Source organism: Typopeltis vanoorti, chromosome 8 (genome assembly GCF_054136105.1).
Source record: "Typopeltis vanoorti isolate ZY-2024b chromosome 8, IOZ_Tvanoo_1.0, whole genome shotgun sequence".
In the NCBI taxonomy this organism is placed as follows: domain Eukaryota; kingdom Metazoa; phylum Arthropoda; class Arachnida; order Uropygi; family Thelyphonidae; genus Typopeltis; species Typopeltis vanoorti.
The window spans coordinates 120,187,073-120,203,815 of NC_143556.1; the positions used below are offsets into that span (position 1 = coordinate 120,187,073).

General features: G+C 34.7%; 1 protein-coding gene across 1 annotated transcript in view; it reads left to right on the forward strand.

Annotated features, from left to right (window-relative positions):
* The window catches only part of superdeath (Suppressor of ER stress-induced death), a 503,396-nt gene that overhangs the window by 389,354 nt on the left and 97,299 nt on the right, over positions 1-16,743 (forward strand). The window contains exon 16 of the mRNA XM_090396917.1: positions 3,230-3,343. Coding sequence (XP_090253043.1) covers positions 3,230-3,343 — 114 coding nt within the window. The remainder of the gene's footprint in view (positions 1-3,229; positions 3,344-16,743) is intronic.

The following is a 16,743-nucleotide window of genomic DNA, read 5'->3' on the forward strand; positions in this document are numbered from 1 at the left end:
TTGTGTTTGAGGGGGGTGATGGGGCCACTGATATCCAGTAGTTAATTATTTTAGAAAATGTCTACTGCAAACTATCTATTGACAAATATATCCCATAGTTCCACATTCAAACCAATGACCCCCAATACTTGACCAAATATCCTCCCACAGTTCCAAACTCTAATCATTACCCATAATGCCACACACATGTAAAAAGCTCATCTCACATCACTGACAACTACTGACATCCCAGAATTCCATATTCTGACCATTACCCATTACCCATTACCAAAGACACAATGTAACGTCAATGACAGATGGTCACCCCATGGAAATTCCAAAATAATTTAACTCTAAACATCACCCAGAATTCCATACTCAAACCTTTACCATAATTCCACATTCGAACCAAAGATACAATGTGACGTCAATGGATGTGTCACTAGGGAAATTCGAAGGATTCCATACTCTAACCATCATTAGTTCAATGACGTCACTTTACCTTATCTTATCGCTAACCATCACTCGCAATGCCTAATTCCACCCTCGAACCAAAGATACAACATGATGTCAATGATGGATGGACCTCCCACAGAAATTCGAAACATTCCATTCCCTAAACATCCCAGATTTCCATACTAAAACCATTACCCATAAGCCACCACTAAAAACCTTCAAAACACTCACACAACTCATGACAATAACGTCCTCTTTCCACTTCAACTCAATGACGTCACATTGGACAGTAACCTATAATAAACAAGAATCGACTACAATTTAAGTTTATTTACTGCAATTCATTCTTTCAGGCTGCAGATCGTTTTGTGTTTGTTGTGCTGTACTGTACTGTTTTGTGAATCCCTTGAAGTAAAAAATGAGCAACCCAAAACCCTTTGAAATTTTAAAGGGTAGAAATTTCAAAAAGGGTCATCAAAATTCAAACATGTTTGAATGCATCATTGTGAATATAGTTGTAAATAATATTTTAGTCAAATAAATGTGTGTTTGTAAACTTAAATGAACAAATTTAGGTGTCAATGACATGTTCTTCATATTTAAGAATATTTATTCTGGTTAGAATTTATAATAAAGTTAACATTTAATTAGAAAAAAAAATGAACTTTAAGATCTGAAAATTTTAGACAAATCAAAATATTCAGATGAGTTATTTATATGAGAAAAATGTGTGTGTTTGAATTTGGGTGGTGTGAGGGGACACCAGTGATAGCCAGTAATTAATTATTTTAGAAAATGTGAACATGAAAGAAAAAAAATTGTGTGTGTGTGTGTGTGTGTGTGTGTGTGTGTGTGTGTGTGTGTGTGTGTGTGTGTGTGTGTGTGTGTGTGTGTGTGTGTGTGTGTGTGTGTGTGTGTGTGTGTGTGTGTGTGTGTGTGTGTGTGTGTGTGTGTGTGTGTGTGTGTGTGTGTGTGTGTGTGTGTGTTTCAGGGGTGGGTAATGAGGGATGCCAATCATATCCAGTAGTTAATTATTTTATAAAATGTCTACTGCAATCTATTGACAAATATTTCCAACCACTGGATAGATATTCTATCTCTCCAGTGGTTACCCAATAGACGGGACATTTGTACTAAGCCAAAGGTGGATTATTTATTGGAGTTTTTTCAAATACTTTTGCAATATACTTTGGGCTCATGATAATTTTTCAATATAGTATACATACCCATTTTTTCAGTGATGTTCATTTTATGTTCTTTAGGAAATCACTTAGGAAATCAAATTCAATTGCAAAAACATAATATATCGAAAGGTACAAATTCAACCTTCTAAATACAAAAAATAATAAGGCACGCAATTACGTGATTTTTGGTCCAGTTTCTTCAATTCGTATCTTTCTCGAAGTGAATCCATTATAATCTGTAGTAAGGTGAATATGATCTGTCAATAATAAAAATATATGCATACATGAAAAAAAGATGCACCTCTGCAATACAAGAAAGTACTTATTCCACAATCATCGACAACATTCGATGCCGCACAGAGGAAAATAAAAATCATTCAAACTCAAGAATCAAAGACTACTGTCCAAGAAACACAACTAGATCACTTCTCTCAACCCCGACATACAGAAACAACACTAGGAAAATTGACAACCCTCATCTCCTCCCACTACATAAAATTTCAGCTAAGCTCAGAAATATTACCACTACTCCACAAACAGATGCATCCATCAATGACAGGGAAATCCATTCCATGAGCCTAAGGGATACAAAAAACATCCCCAATCAACATACATAACCGGAGAAGCACCCACGAGCAATGAACACGTCAGTCTTTTGCTTCCACTCACTCTCCTCAAACATATCATACAAGAGACTCCAGGTGACCCTCTTCAAACCTTAAAGGGGTCATCATTTCGGGGAGAAGTGCATGCACTTCACATCTTCTGGGAGGGACTCATGGTTTTCAGTTCGCTGACATGTATTCACAGTTCTGTTGGATGAAAATGTATATAGCTCTTGTGTCAGAACAATATGTGCGTAAAGCACCCATTGCCAGTTGAAATGTCCGGTGGTTGTTTAGGTTCCTGCTAAGTAAAAATATGTCTAGTTGGATGGTGGTATGTGATGGTGCACTTCATTAAGACCGCGAATATCAGGAAACCGGATGTGAAAGAATTTTTTGTAATTTTTTTAATGTTTTTAGTTTTATATGAATGTTTTTGTTGCTTTTTAATATTTCGAATGTATTTTTTTTTCTTTTATCGATTGTTTTATTTTTTGAAATGATTGTGAGAGAATTGTTTTCCTCTCCTCAGTACAACTGCATTTTGTTACATTGTATTTCATTGTTGGTTTAAAGGAATAATTATAAAGATATTATAATTAAAGATATTATAAATTATAAAGATATTATACTGTGGGTATGATGTATGACTCGCAAAGGTACTGCCCACAGATATAGAAATTCATTAGCCTTAGTTTAACGCTAATAATTATTAATTTCCGGTTGTTTAATAGTGTTCTCAACCACTAAATAACCATAACTACTTACATTCCTTAACTCTCTTCCTGTCCAAATAACTCCTGTCGCTTTGTAAATCACGTCTTCTATCTATAAATTACGCCTGCAATCGTAGACACATTTGCTATGGATACGCTACAGTTATCTTTCTACAGTTACTGTAAAGCTCAGATTTTTTTCTTTAGCTAGAGAGAATTCAATTTCTTCACTACCTTTTTTTCCCAAATTCGTGAAGAATATCTAATCTATATAAGGCTTTTTCCATAGGTTTACAAGGATTAATGCCATTTCCTGGGCTTGCATTTATGACCATAAACCATGCGTTGATATGGCAAGAAAAAAATTTCACCAATGGAGAAGTGATTATACAAATATGACAATGTAAGTAATTGTGTGATTAATAATTCTGAGAGATAATATTTTAATATACATTTTAATTTTATGCTCTGTCATAGATATTTTAATATCAGAAAGAAACTTTACGTTTAAGCTGAAGACCATTCAATTTTTGCATCTTATTGCTCGTGTCGAATATTTGTCATTTTACATATACTGAATAAAAACAACAAAAAACTGCCTGTTTCTCATCTTATTAAGTAAAGTGGTCGCAAATTCTAGCGTTATCTGGAACTGAGATTATAATAATTAATTTTATACATTTTTTATACTTGTTTATATTTGTTTATATTATTTTTATATTTTTATACTTTTTTTTATTATTATTATTGTTATTAAGAGAGACCTCCAGGGAGTCAGAGACTCATCGAGGGAGGTCGCATACTACACACACCACCTATCATACTTATTCTTGAATTCATTCACACTGCTTGCACTCACAACATCCAATGCAATCCATTCCAATCACGCACCACCCTCTGAGAGAAAAATCTAGCCCTCACACCCTTCTTGGAGGCCTTCATTCTCAGCTTCCAAGAATTCCCTCTCGTCCTTTATGCCTTAATGTGAACGAATGAAAACAATGAACAGTTGGATAAGATTTCTTCAAGTTTTCTTTATATTAATTGATGCGCTTTAGTTTATACAGGGTGATCAAAATTAAAATATCCCTGTTTAACGCCTTGTGGAGCGCCATCCAGTGATCAAAGGCTGGGAAACTTTCGGGAATACATTGTGAGTCATGCGGAAGCGATATTTGAGAGAACAAAAAGTAGTTTTAACTCCAACATCCGGAGGGCACTGTTATGTAAATGTAGTAATGTTTCTGCGTGTAAAAAGGAGAAAAACGACACAAGCATAAATTGTGAATTCACAGGCTCTACTATTCAGTCTGCTGCTCTTCCTGGTATGGTATGCCACAAATTGCATCATTTGCGTAGTCTGTTCAACAGCAGAACGCAGCTGGTCGGGACTGATGTTGAGCACATGTTGCGTTATGCCAGGAATCCCCTAGAGCCAGAAGTTGGTGTGGAATGCTTTACTCGTTTGTAGCAAAAATTTTATCTGACGGGGAAAAGCATTACAAAATATCAGGCACAACGTTGCAACAAAGTCTGATGAAATGGATGTCAATATTCACAAAAATATAAATAATTTCACACATGATTTTTATGCGCTGAATGAAAATCAACGATTGGTTGACTCGGAAAATTATTTTAAATGAATGTGTTTCATGTTAACATCGATGTTTTCATGAGTTCTCTGTCTACTTATATCTGCTATCCAAGTGATTAACGGAGAATCAGACTCTTATCCTTTAAAAAATATTTACCTTTCAATTTCCTGACTTGTGTTCTTTGAGTGCATTAATATCTTACGATACATTGGAGACAGCGACATCTTCCCAAGGAATATTTCGTATTCTTTAGCCGAAATCCTCCTCAGCGAAGAAAGTTACTAAAAAACCTACACTGGATCCTATATATATACGTGTTAATCACAGAAACACCGGAATCGCCCAATCTTGTTGTAAGTTAACAATATAGACTTAGTTTTAGATTTATGAATGCTATCTCTTACTTCTCGGGTATCAAAGTATTTGTTATGCATAAGGTGTAATTTTATATATTTGCTGATATGTTAAAGCTAATAACATTAACATGTAACATTTTTCATATTTTCAAATATGAAAATTCTCTTTTCACCTCACAAAAACATATTTGTGCTATAGATATCTTCATGAATATGCATACAAATATCGTTATTTATTCAGCTTAAGGAGTACATAATTGGTGTGCTTTTAATAATTTATGATTTTATAACTTACAGACTCACTCACTTCCTTTTCAAAACGCGGTCAATATTATTAGCTGCACATATACGCCATCGATTATACCTCACAGACAACGTCCATTTCATGGCTTTTCTTTTCACCTTTCTTAAAATATTTCTTGGATTTTCTTGATAAATACCCTCCTATCACTTTAATCACACAATATTCAACGTCTCCTTATTTTTTCGCTAGAGAGAGAGAGAGAGAATGAGAGAGAGAGAGAGAGAATTACAAACCTCTTCTCCAAAGCTGGTATTGAACACTTTTACTCCTGACTGCATTCTTCCGATTCTGGAGACGATACCTTCTTATGAAAGTGTGTGTTCTAGAGTTAATTCCTTTATATGTCGAATTTTTATTCTATTCTATATCAAGCAACCCTGAAATTAGCCCAAAATCAAACTACTCCCAAGAAGGCAACAAATTTTTATTTGTTGCCTTCAAATTAACCTCCAATTACTCTTTTTTCAGAGTTTTTTTTTTTAAGTAATGAAGAGAACCATTAACGCTTTAACTCTTTCGATATATTGGAATCTCAGGTAATATTCTTCATAATGCAACTACGATTATCGAATAATGGGTAATCCTCTTGCTAATGAAAAGATTCAAGATTTTCAAGTTGCTCTTGATATCTTTGACATGTGATTGGGTTTAGCATGAGGCTTATTAAATAATTTATTAAATTATCTCCTATCAACAATTTTCCTCAAAATTTTCCTCTATTTTATCAGCGCTCTAGTACTGTCGTATCTAACATTTCGTGCTTCTAAGGCACTTCTGACTGAATCAATCCATCTAGACTTTGGTCCTCCTCTTTGATTGCTTCCTGACATATTGTCATCAAAGACCTTTGCTAGCCTTTTCTCTCCCATTCTATTTAATTGTCCTTACCACCTCAGATCACCTTATGTATATTCTCAAATTCAAACAACAAGTTCCTTCCTAATTTCTCCATTTTTAATATGATTCTGCCATTGATGCCACTTTTTCAGACCCCTATATTTTTAAGAACTCATATCTGTGATCTCTAAGCTTTGATGAAGTGTTTTATTTCTAATCAAATTCCAAATCTATAACTTAAAACTTTTGAACGGTTCCATGAAACTCATCGAAACACCGTTAATCGAAAGACATTTTCGAATTTTCTTTATCGAATGCAATTCATCGATAAAGCAATTCACCGAATAAACAATCCATAGAAAGACAACTTAATGAATGGCAATTCGTCGAAAAGGCAATTCATCGAAAAAACAATTCACCAAAACTTTTTCGATGAATTCTTTTATAATGCATCGAAAAGTCATTTTTCTTGCAAACTATTGTTTGAAAGTGTTCGGTTACTCATCATACAGCAAGTATATAGAAGTAGTCATTGAAACTCTTAATAATTATATTGTTGCATTTTGGAACATGTTATGTAAGTGTACATAATGCTTCATTGTGCAAATAGCCATTTATCTGTAGAGAAGACATTTTGTTCTATCAAATTTTGTCACAATAACACTAATCCGACTGAAATTAAAACTAATATGATATACGTTTAATTATTTTAATAATAATAACAATAATAGATTGATTCTTTGATGTAAAGATTTTTCGCAATATAATAATAAAATATATATAGGAATTCAGAGAAAAATATAGGAAAACTTTAAATAAATAATAATAATAATCTTCCTGAAGATTTTTCAATCACGTTTCACTTATTTACTCCTGTTTCTGTTGTTCATTAACGACAGGAGTGCCATATGCACTTATCTCCCGAATGGCCTCGAAGGCAAGTAATTGCAGTTAATAAGGGAAGAATTAAACTAAGAATACTGATGATTATACACGTGTGTGCATTTCTGGGTTTTGAGGAGGTGATCGATGCAGTTTGTTAAAAAAAAAAAATTTTAAAAGGCTAAAATTTTCCCTCAGAAAAGAATAAAATAGGAATGATGAATATAGAATCAGGAAAGAAACTGTATGTATATCGCCCTACCCTGGGAAGCCACTGAAAAAAGAAGACAGCGAGCAACATCCCACAAAGGCATGTCCAGTTTCTCTTCCTATATTTTTTCCCTATATATTCTTCATATATCTGTCAATATAAAACATCAGTAATGCCCTAAACTTTGAGTAAAAGCCAATGACATTATAAAAAAGAGGTACTCCTAAACAAAAAAATGGCTAATTAGCCATAAATATAATATTTACTTAAAGGAGTAACATGGGAATTTTCCCAGAACTAATACCTATTATAGAAAATAAGTTTAGAATAGAGGACGTTTTTACATATACACTGATATCAACGTGTTTTTGTGGTCTTTCATTTTTCTTGATGAGAAGTTTCTTAATGTAGATTTTTTTTTGTTTTGGAGTTTTCAAGTTGACAACGTGGTTTTATATTATTTGACCAGAAGTTCAATGTCTTTCCATATATAAATATCTGCCACGTAAATATGCTTCAACCAGATCGACTTCTTTCTATTTCATACCTTCCTTTCAACAACATTTAGGTTGAAATTCATATAATTCAATTAATAAATGGTGTTTAAGTATTATATATGAATAAGGGAAGTGAAAAGCTCATTGCTATTGTCTAAAATAACACCTACTGTGAAATGTAATGGATTTTTCTTCCATTACATTTCAATATCACAAATTTTATCACAAATCCTGAGTTTGCTGATAAAAGATTTCAAAACGTGCATTTTGTTTTCCACTACTGAATAACGTCGATTAGGTGATAATATATGGCCGTCAACAGTAACATAAAAGTTCACAAAAACCAGTTGTCTTTTGTAAAACGGATGAAGATTTACTTCTCGATATACTGTATTTGTTTAAATGCATGCATAAACACCGTGAATTTTGGCAAACGCGATTGCTGAGTGCGAAATGCAGGCCTTCTAAAATGTATCTGTGGCAACTGATGCAATTTTCCTACAAGGAGTGCCAGTATTAATTACAGTCCACTTATATAAAATTCAGACTTTTACATGAAAACATTGTCCATTCCATCAAACAGTTAAATTTTAAAAGCTTAATATTGAAATTCTTTTACTCATTCCATATTTTGAAATGTGTGCTTCTATTACTTTCAGTCAAGCGAATAATTATATATTATGTAGCACATTCGTTTGCCACACTGGATTTACTCTGACACCACCACCTTCCACGGTTCTCGCCGTACAAACAATGTAGAAATATTGTACTTCTAATTCATTTCTGAACTGCAACCGTTCATGAAGGTAATAAACAATGTACGCAGCCGTTTGCTTTTACAGACCCCAGATTGGGGATAAAATGTTTATTCCCATTATTTCCGGTAGCCGTAGTGTTATTCTCTTTGCTTCTAAGTTCTTAGCGGTACACTTGCCGCTACGTAAACTGAACGTACGTATTTTAATCACTTATCTGTTCGCAGTTTTCGCTGTTATGAAATTCCAGTATTCTTTTTTATTCCTTGTTAGGTTACATTTAAGTAAAATTAATTCTTCTTCCTCTTCTTCTTCTTCTTATCATAGATTTTGAGCCAATTTGCCTTTTTCGGAACCACCCATGCCATCGCTTTCTTTGTCCTCCAGTTCTTTTTTTTTTTCATTTATTTTATATTCGTATAGTATTTTTTTTTTGGCATTGTCCATTCGATTTATATGTTATAATCATTTTTGTCTATATTTACTTATATAGTACTTAACTGTATTATATTCAGAGATTGAAAATTTTCTTCATTTGTTTTATGGTCCCACTTGGTATACCAACTGGTTTCCTGGGAAATTTCATTTGTGTTCTTTGAATCCGTTTTTCATTCTACTTTTATATGGTCTATGTTTCACTTCCATGTAATTTAGATAGAACGTAATATTGTCTGATTCTGTTGTGTTTTTGTTTCAGGGATGGCTTATAAAATGTATTCAAATATATTAATCAATATGCCGTTTACTTTAACGAAATATCTATTTTTTTTATCTTCATTCGCATCATAGGTATATGCAAGTATTCAGTTACTCTAATATTTTCTTATCTATCACTATTTTAGTTCATATTATTGGATTTTCTCCTTTGAAAGCCATTAATTTTGACTTTACTTTTGATATTCCCATATTATGGTGTTCTGAAATTTCATTTAATGATTACACTGAAAAAGGGCCTGAAGAGACGGAGAACAGTGTGTGCCTTCGATTATAGTAGACATCAGCACAGCCAAACTGAATGGACAAAATTTCTAGCAACAAAATTGTTTGAAAATCTTGCGAGAAATTCAAAAAAAGCACAAGCTTTGATTTCAGCATTCATTTTCAATTTCCCTCAACTCTCCACTGTTTTCAAAAAATTCAATAAGTTGTCTTCTTTGTCGTTTTACTGTGCTTGTTAAACGGGAAGTAAAGTTCCATTTGGTTGGTGCCACAGATGGTATTTTTTTAGCAACGAAATCTTGCAAAGCATTTATACTTTTCGATGATTTATAAAAATAAGCCATCAATGCACTGATAATTTGGAAACACAATCTACATTCCTTGAAAGGATTTTCTTCAGGACTAAATTCAAAACGTGGCATAGCAATGCGTAAATACTTCTAAAGTATTAATATGTCCACTCATTGCTCACACGCAGCATCATAAGTTTGACCAACTAACTTAACTTGTCTGTAATATTAAATTCCTCAACTCTGTTTACAACATTTTTAAAAATACCACTAGACATTCCATCACTTATGTCTGTAAATCCGATGAACCTTTCGTGTATATGTCCACTACAGGCAAAACGGAAAACTGTTGATGACTTCAAATTTGACATGGCATCAGAAGTTTCATCGAGAATAATGGCCACAAATGTAGCGGCAGCAATTTCTTTTTTTATAGCATCCTAAATAGATCACCAGGTCAGATATAGCGCTAATGATATCGTTTCGTACTATGGAAAAAGTTCCTTGAAATACAGTTCGAATCCTTTAAATGACTATCTAAAAGAGGATCACACTCACGGAGCATATTTAAAAATTGTACTGAACAGACTTATCATGAACTTTTAAAGGAAGCTATTGCTTAGCCAAATAGCATAGCATAAGTTAATTTTTTTAAAATGTCTCTATTTTTCTTTACCTATTTCTTATGACTGGTAACGTAAATTTTTCTTTGTTTGTCAATGAGAGTGTCAATTCTTTGCTTTCTAAACATCTTGAGATTTAAAAATGACTGAAGATGTGAGTAGTAGTGCAGGTGATTTGAACAAGATTAAGATCAAAATAAGATAAGTAATTTTGACGTGATTGGTTGATAAGATCATTGACGTCATTGTGTGTGATGCTGTCTGTGACGTCATGAGATTGGAATGTTTGGAATTTTTCTGGTCGAGATAAAGATTCATGATGTCATTAGTGGAGCAGTATGAACCAAATAGGGGTAGGGTGTATTGGGGCAAGGGATGTCAGTTTCGTGAATGTGTGCTGTTATCAGATGTAGATAAGTGACATCATTTGTTAGTTGTAAATAAGTGACGTTATTGATTTGAATGGAAATGGAAGATATATTAGTGGATAAGGAATTGTGCCGTGATTGGTGGGGCACTTTAAACCAAATAGGGGTAGGGTGAATGAGGGAATGTCAGTGTCGTGGATGTGTGTGCTATGAGATGTAGATAAGTAAATGGTTTGCATATGGCATTATGGGTGATGGATAGTGATATGATAGAGTTTGGAATGTTTGGAATTTCGCTCGGGGGTCCCCAAATCTGTCATGGACATCATGTGGTGTGTTTGGTTTGCATAATGCATTGTGGGTTAGTTTAGATATAAGGAATTGTGACGTTATGCGTTTGGAAATTTCTGGGGAACATATGTCTCTGTGACATCACGTTGTGTTTTGGTTTGCCAATGGAATTGTGGGTGATGTTTTTGAGATATATCTAGGAATTTCCCAGGGTGACAAACAGCTGTCATTCTCATCAAGTTTTATCTTTAGTTGTCTTACTAATTTTCCAATATATTTTGGGTATTTCTTTCCTGTTAAAGACTATTAAGTTCTTATAGCAGGGTCGAGTGGCGGCAGTGTTCAGACCTTTTCTGAATAATTTAATTATATGCTGGTGTCCCCTCAAACACATGCTTTTTTTCATAACTCATACATATTTTATTCTATATTCATATTCGAATTCATATTTTATTTATAACTCATCCGAATATTTTGATTTGTCTAAATTAAGATCTTAAAGTTCAATAAATAAATAAATAAATAAATAAATTGTGTGTGAATTCACTGTGATTTTAAAAGTGATCTTACTTAAATATGCATAACACATCAACAACACCATTTGTTCATTTAAGTTTACACATTTATTTCGCAGATATTATTTACAATGAAATATGCAGAAATAGGAGTTTACAGACAGACATCACACTGTCTGTGGTGTTTTTCTTGTCGTAACATTTCTCTAATGAGACATGTGCGATTGGGTGATTTTGATACTGCTTCCCATATGAGAATAGACATTTTAAAATACACAAATATAAATAGTACTGCTATCAAAACAAACATATGCCACTTTTGAGATTGTTCTTGATTTTCACCTGCAAAGAAAAATTTTATTGTTAGTGATGGCAAAGTTATCAGATTACTATAATCCTAATACAGTAGTTAGTTTGGGAAGTATCAAAGCTTTACAGACACATACAAAATTGCCTCATGAAACCGTGAAATTTGGTCAGCAACACAGGCTACTTATGTGAGACATAAACCAATTAGAAAAAAGTTTAAACGCAATCACATCAAAGTCCCTACACTTTTACACACTTTTCAATATGATTTGGCAGATATGTCATCCCATGCAAAAGAGAATTGGGCATGTGTTTCCTTCTTTTGTGCATTGATTGTTTTTCCCGATTTGCGTGGGTTCGAACACTGAAGAAGAAATCAGCAGACGCTGTTGTTAATGCTTTCGAGTCTATTTTTAAAGAGGAAGTGCCATATTACTTAAACACAGATCAAGGAAAAGAGTTTTGCAACAAGAAAGTTCGTGCATTGTTTAAGAACCATAATATGCATTTCTACACGATCACGAGCGAAATGAAAGCACCCACTGCAGAAAGATTTATCGGAACATGAAAACAAAGATCTAGAAATGGATGACGTATACTAAAAGTAAACGTTATACGAAAGTTTTGCCGACCCCTGTACATACATACACACAACCTCACCCCACGCACCAATATCGGTATGGCTCCTTCGGAAGTTGACCTTCACAACGAGGATCGTGTTTGGAAAACTTTTTACGGAACCCAAAGGAGGATAGCAAACCAAAATTTCACGTAGACGATAGTGTGGTTTTAAGTGATGATACCCACAAATTTAGAAAAGGGTTTTGGGGAAACTGGACACCAGAAAGGTTCACTATTTCTCAAGTTATTAACAGAAACCCTGTAGTATATAGAGTTTGACGGAGAGATAGTGGAGGAAACTTTCTATGAACTCCAACTGCAAAAGGCTGATATACCCAATGAACTTCCGGACGACGTGTATCTAATCGAAATTGTACTTTAAGCAGCACAAACAGAAAGGAAAGCTTCAGTATTTTGTTAAGTGGCTCGGTTATCCCTCATCGCGTAATTCTTGGGTTTGTAGTAAAGATGTTTATCTTAAACCCATCCCAGTAAGAGCAGTATGAAAAGGCTTCCTACTAACACTGAAACGAAATTTCAAGTGAAATTACCACAAGAGATCAGATTTCAAGGTAAATGGGAAGTTGCTCTTGACGAAATTCATCTTTCGGGAGAATTTAATAACATCGATTCCGGTTACGATGAGTTTCATATGATATGTGGAGTTGGAGGAGGATTCAACACTATCGACAATAACAACAACACAGGAAATAAAGTTTTAGAAAAGTCTATAGAAGGAATTTACAAAGTGTACAAGATTTCCCATGTCAGTTACAATTACAATTCACCCTCTGAACTTCTTCAAGCAGTATTTGATGTGAGTTCTGTAATTACTGGAAAAAAGGACCCCGAACACACCATTTCTCTGACAGTCCCAAAAGATTATAACTTTTTGTTTCTCAAGGAGCCCCCGGGGTTGAGGCTTCTACTGAGTTTTAATCAGATTGGTGTTAAACTGAAAGGCACAATCAGTGGGAAATATCCAGTTGATATAAAGATGGGTGTAGCCGCATAATTTGTTTATTCTGATTTAATCCAAGAACAGATAGTTGGTGATACATGTGCACCATTGTTACGATTTGTTCAGTGCAGCAACAAGTGTTCCTTCTTTTTTGCTCACCCTGATTATTGTCTGTTACGAAAACAAACATTTTCAGAAATGCCTTCTCCTTTCTAAGTCCACTTTTAAAACCTCAATTTGTCGGTCATCAAGCCTTAAAGCCGGTCAGCATATGATAGGAGATGTATTGGAAGGGGTACGTGCGCATCGAGCTTTTATAAACAGAGCATCAGAAGCTGGGAAAACAATTGCTGAAAGAGCTCAGAGCCAATTACTTCAGAGAGGTCAAGGAAGTAAGAAGAAGAAAACGAATACTAAAAAGCGCAAGAGAGATGACATCTTTTGCAGAGGATATGATATCAGAGTAGATCATTTTTCCCACCCTAGTGTATACTTGTGTGTTTGGAAAGAAGTTCTTATGTCACCTACTAACCAATATCCAGTACTGACAGTGGAGGTCCCGTGGAATTTTGCATACCAGGTACATCTGAAGAAAACTTGGATTTGGGAAAATCATACCTACGCGTTCGTGTGCGTATCACTGATATTAAACAATGATAGTAAACCTATTGAAGATTCTTTAGTTAGTGTCGTGAACAATTTTTCCATTCCCTGTTAAGTCAAATTCACTTTTTCTCCAAGATAAACTAGTGAATGTGGCATCAGACACGTATCCTTATAGGGCTTATATTGAAAACCTGCTAAATTATGACAGAGATGCTAAAAACATAACAAATTGAATATTTGTTAAAGATGACGTGGCTAATGTTAGTGATATGTTTACCAAAAGTGAATGTGGGATGCGTAGACGACAAGCTCGAATTAACCAATCGAAAAGCGTCGAGATGCTTGGGCGAATACACGCTGGCATGCATCAAGACCCGTACTTGATAAACAACGTTTCTGTTCGTGTTCGTTTGGTTGCAGTTCTCCCGAATTTTATTTACTGTGTGCAAATGCTGATGCTAAGGCTAAAGAGCAAATTGAAGATGCTACACTTTTTGTCCGCAAAGTCAAAATGAACCCAAAGATTCAACCGGCTCACCTGTCTGTGTTAGACAAGTCAAACATTGTATATCCCACAATCGAGTGCAAGTGACTTATTTTTCGATTCCCAAGGGTATATCAGAAGCCACACGAGACAATCTGTATCTAGGTGAAATACCACCTAGATTAATTATTCTACTGGTCGCTAGTGATGGATTTAATGGCACTTTCAACAGAAATCCATTTAGTTTTCATCATTTCAATCTGAATTTTTTTTGTGGTGACAGCTAACGGTATTCAGTATCCCTCGCAACCTTCGACTCCGAACTTCAAAGAAAGCAAATGTTATAGCAAATGTTACATGTCACTGTTCACATCGCTAGGCTGATAGACCAGAGACTGTAGTAATGATATTTCTTATGAGAAATATGTAAAGGGAAACGCTCTCTATGTTTTTGACTTATCGCCAGATCAAAATGCCATCGCCCCTCCCCTTGTCAGCCTGTTAAGAAGAGGAAGTGTGCGACTCGAAGTTAAATTTGCTCAACCTCTTCCTGAAAACATCACAGTGGTTCTTTATGCAGAATTTGAGTGTTCGTTATCCATAACAAAGGATCGTTCTGTGTTACTAGACTGTGAACACTGTACAATTAGTACAGTGTACTAATTGTACAGTGTTCACAGTCTAGTAAACACTGTACAATTAGTAAGCATACTAGAGTTATAACCCACCACAAGAAAAGTGGGTTTAGAAGTTTGTGCCCGTTATGAATTGCCACAACATCCGATCAGACAACAACAATCGATGTTTGTCGTGTACACAGATCCGACCTGGTTGCCAGGACAACATTGGGAAGCTATCTATATCCAACACAAACACGGCGATTTTTTCGATAGCTTCGGTCGTCCACCCGAAAGCAATATTATGAACTTTCTGGATATCAACACTAATATATGGCATTACAATACTGTACCTGTACAAGCTAAGGAAACTATCGCGTGTGGTTTGCATTGTGTATATTTTTTAATATTGAGATGTCGTGGTTTTTCTATGCAAAATATTATTAGCAAATGTTGTACTAATGATTTGTGTTTAAATGATATTATACCCACTTATTCTGTAACAGATCATTTACTGAAAATAAAAAATATTTTTTAAAAAAATTGTTTTTTTCACTTACCATTTTTTCGCACCAGTTTCTTATTCCCATACAGCTTTCGGGGAGATAAAAAGACAAACTTGGTACTGGTTCTTCGAGCTCTCCTATGGGCGGGGAGTGGACTGGAAGCATTTTCCTCACTGGGACTGATATTGCTGGTTGGCGAGAAAGGGTCTGGGTATTTGTTTTGTTCAGTGTAGGTTCTGGATGTGACAGTCTATGTTCCTGTTACTCTCCTTCTGTGTGAGCCAATTGGTTTTTCAAACCTAAATACTATAAAGTACTTAAATATGCTTTTACTTTTTCATCTGGATGCATATTTCTTATTTTTAAAATGTCACTCATCTCATCATCTAATGCGTACAGTTCACGCTCCTCTGGTGATTGGAGGAGGGTAAAATTTTAACGAATATGATTCATTTGCGAATAAGTCAACTTATTCGAAAATGTTTGAAAAACCAATAAGGTAACAATGATACCGCCTAATAATGGGAAATGTGGTCCCCTGCGCTGTAAAACCAGTTTTATTCTAGTAATGAACGGAAGCGATTTGTTACTTAGTGCTCTTATAATTTTTTTTTCCCTTCGTAGGCATGACTTCTGGTGATTATTTAGTGGAATATCACCAGATATAACATTTTTGCAGATTATTTCATAGAGCGTCGTGATTTTGCTGGAGGTGTAGTGTTTTAATGCATCATTTGCTTGTTTGGAAGAGGAATGAGATAAGTACTTGATGAGATATTCATATCGTTTGAGTCTATCAGCCATTCAGGAATAAACACTGTGTTGGGTTCTTCTCCTGGCAAGATCCGCGAGCGTAAGCATTAAATATCAGGTGTTTCCTGTCTAAATTCTAAAATTAAATATGAGTGGGGTTCCCGTGTTGCATCTTTATAAATCTGACCTAACACATTCGTTTGTCCTGGAAATACTTGGGAAGCTAAATGGGAAAATTGTAGAGTCTTGGGGATTTTTAAATGCAATAACATAATGGCTATTGAGAGAAATTGTCCGAAAATGTGTACCTTTACAGAATAAATTTTGTTTCAGTAGAATGACGCAGAGCTTACGGTGATGTGAACCGTTTATGAAAACATTGGTTATTTCCGTGCTGTCCTTAGCCTGGTGAACCAAATCATCGATTATGAGTAAATTTCTCACATTTGAATCAAATTCAGGAAACTTCAAACCATTCACGAA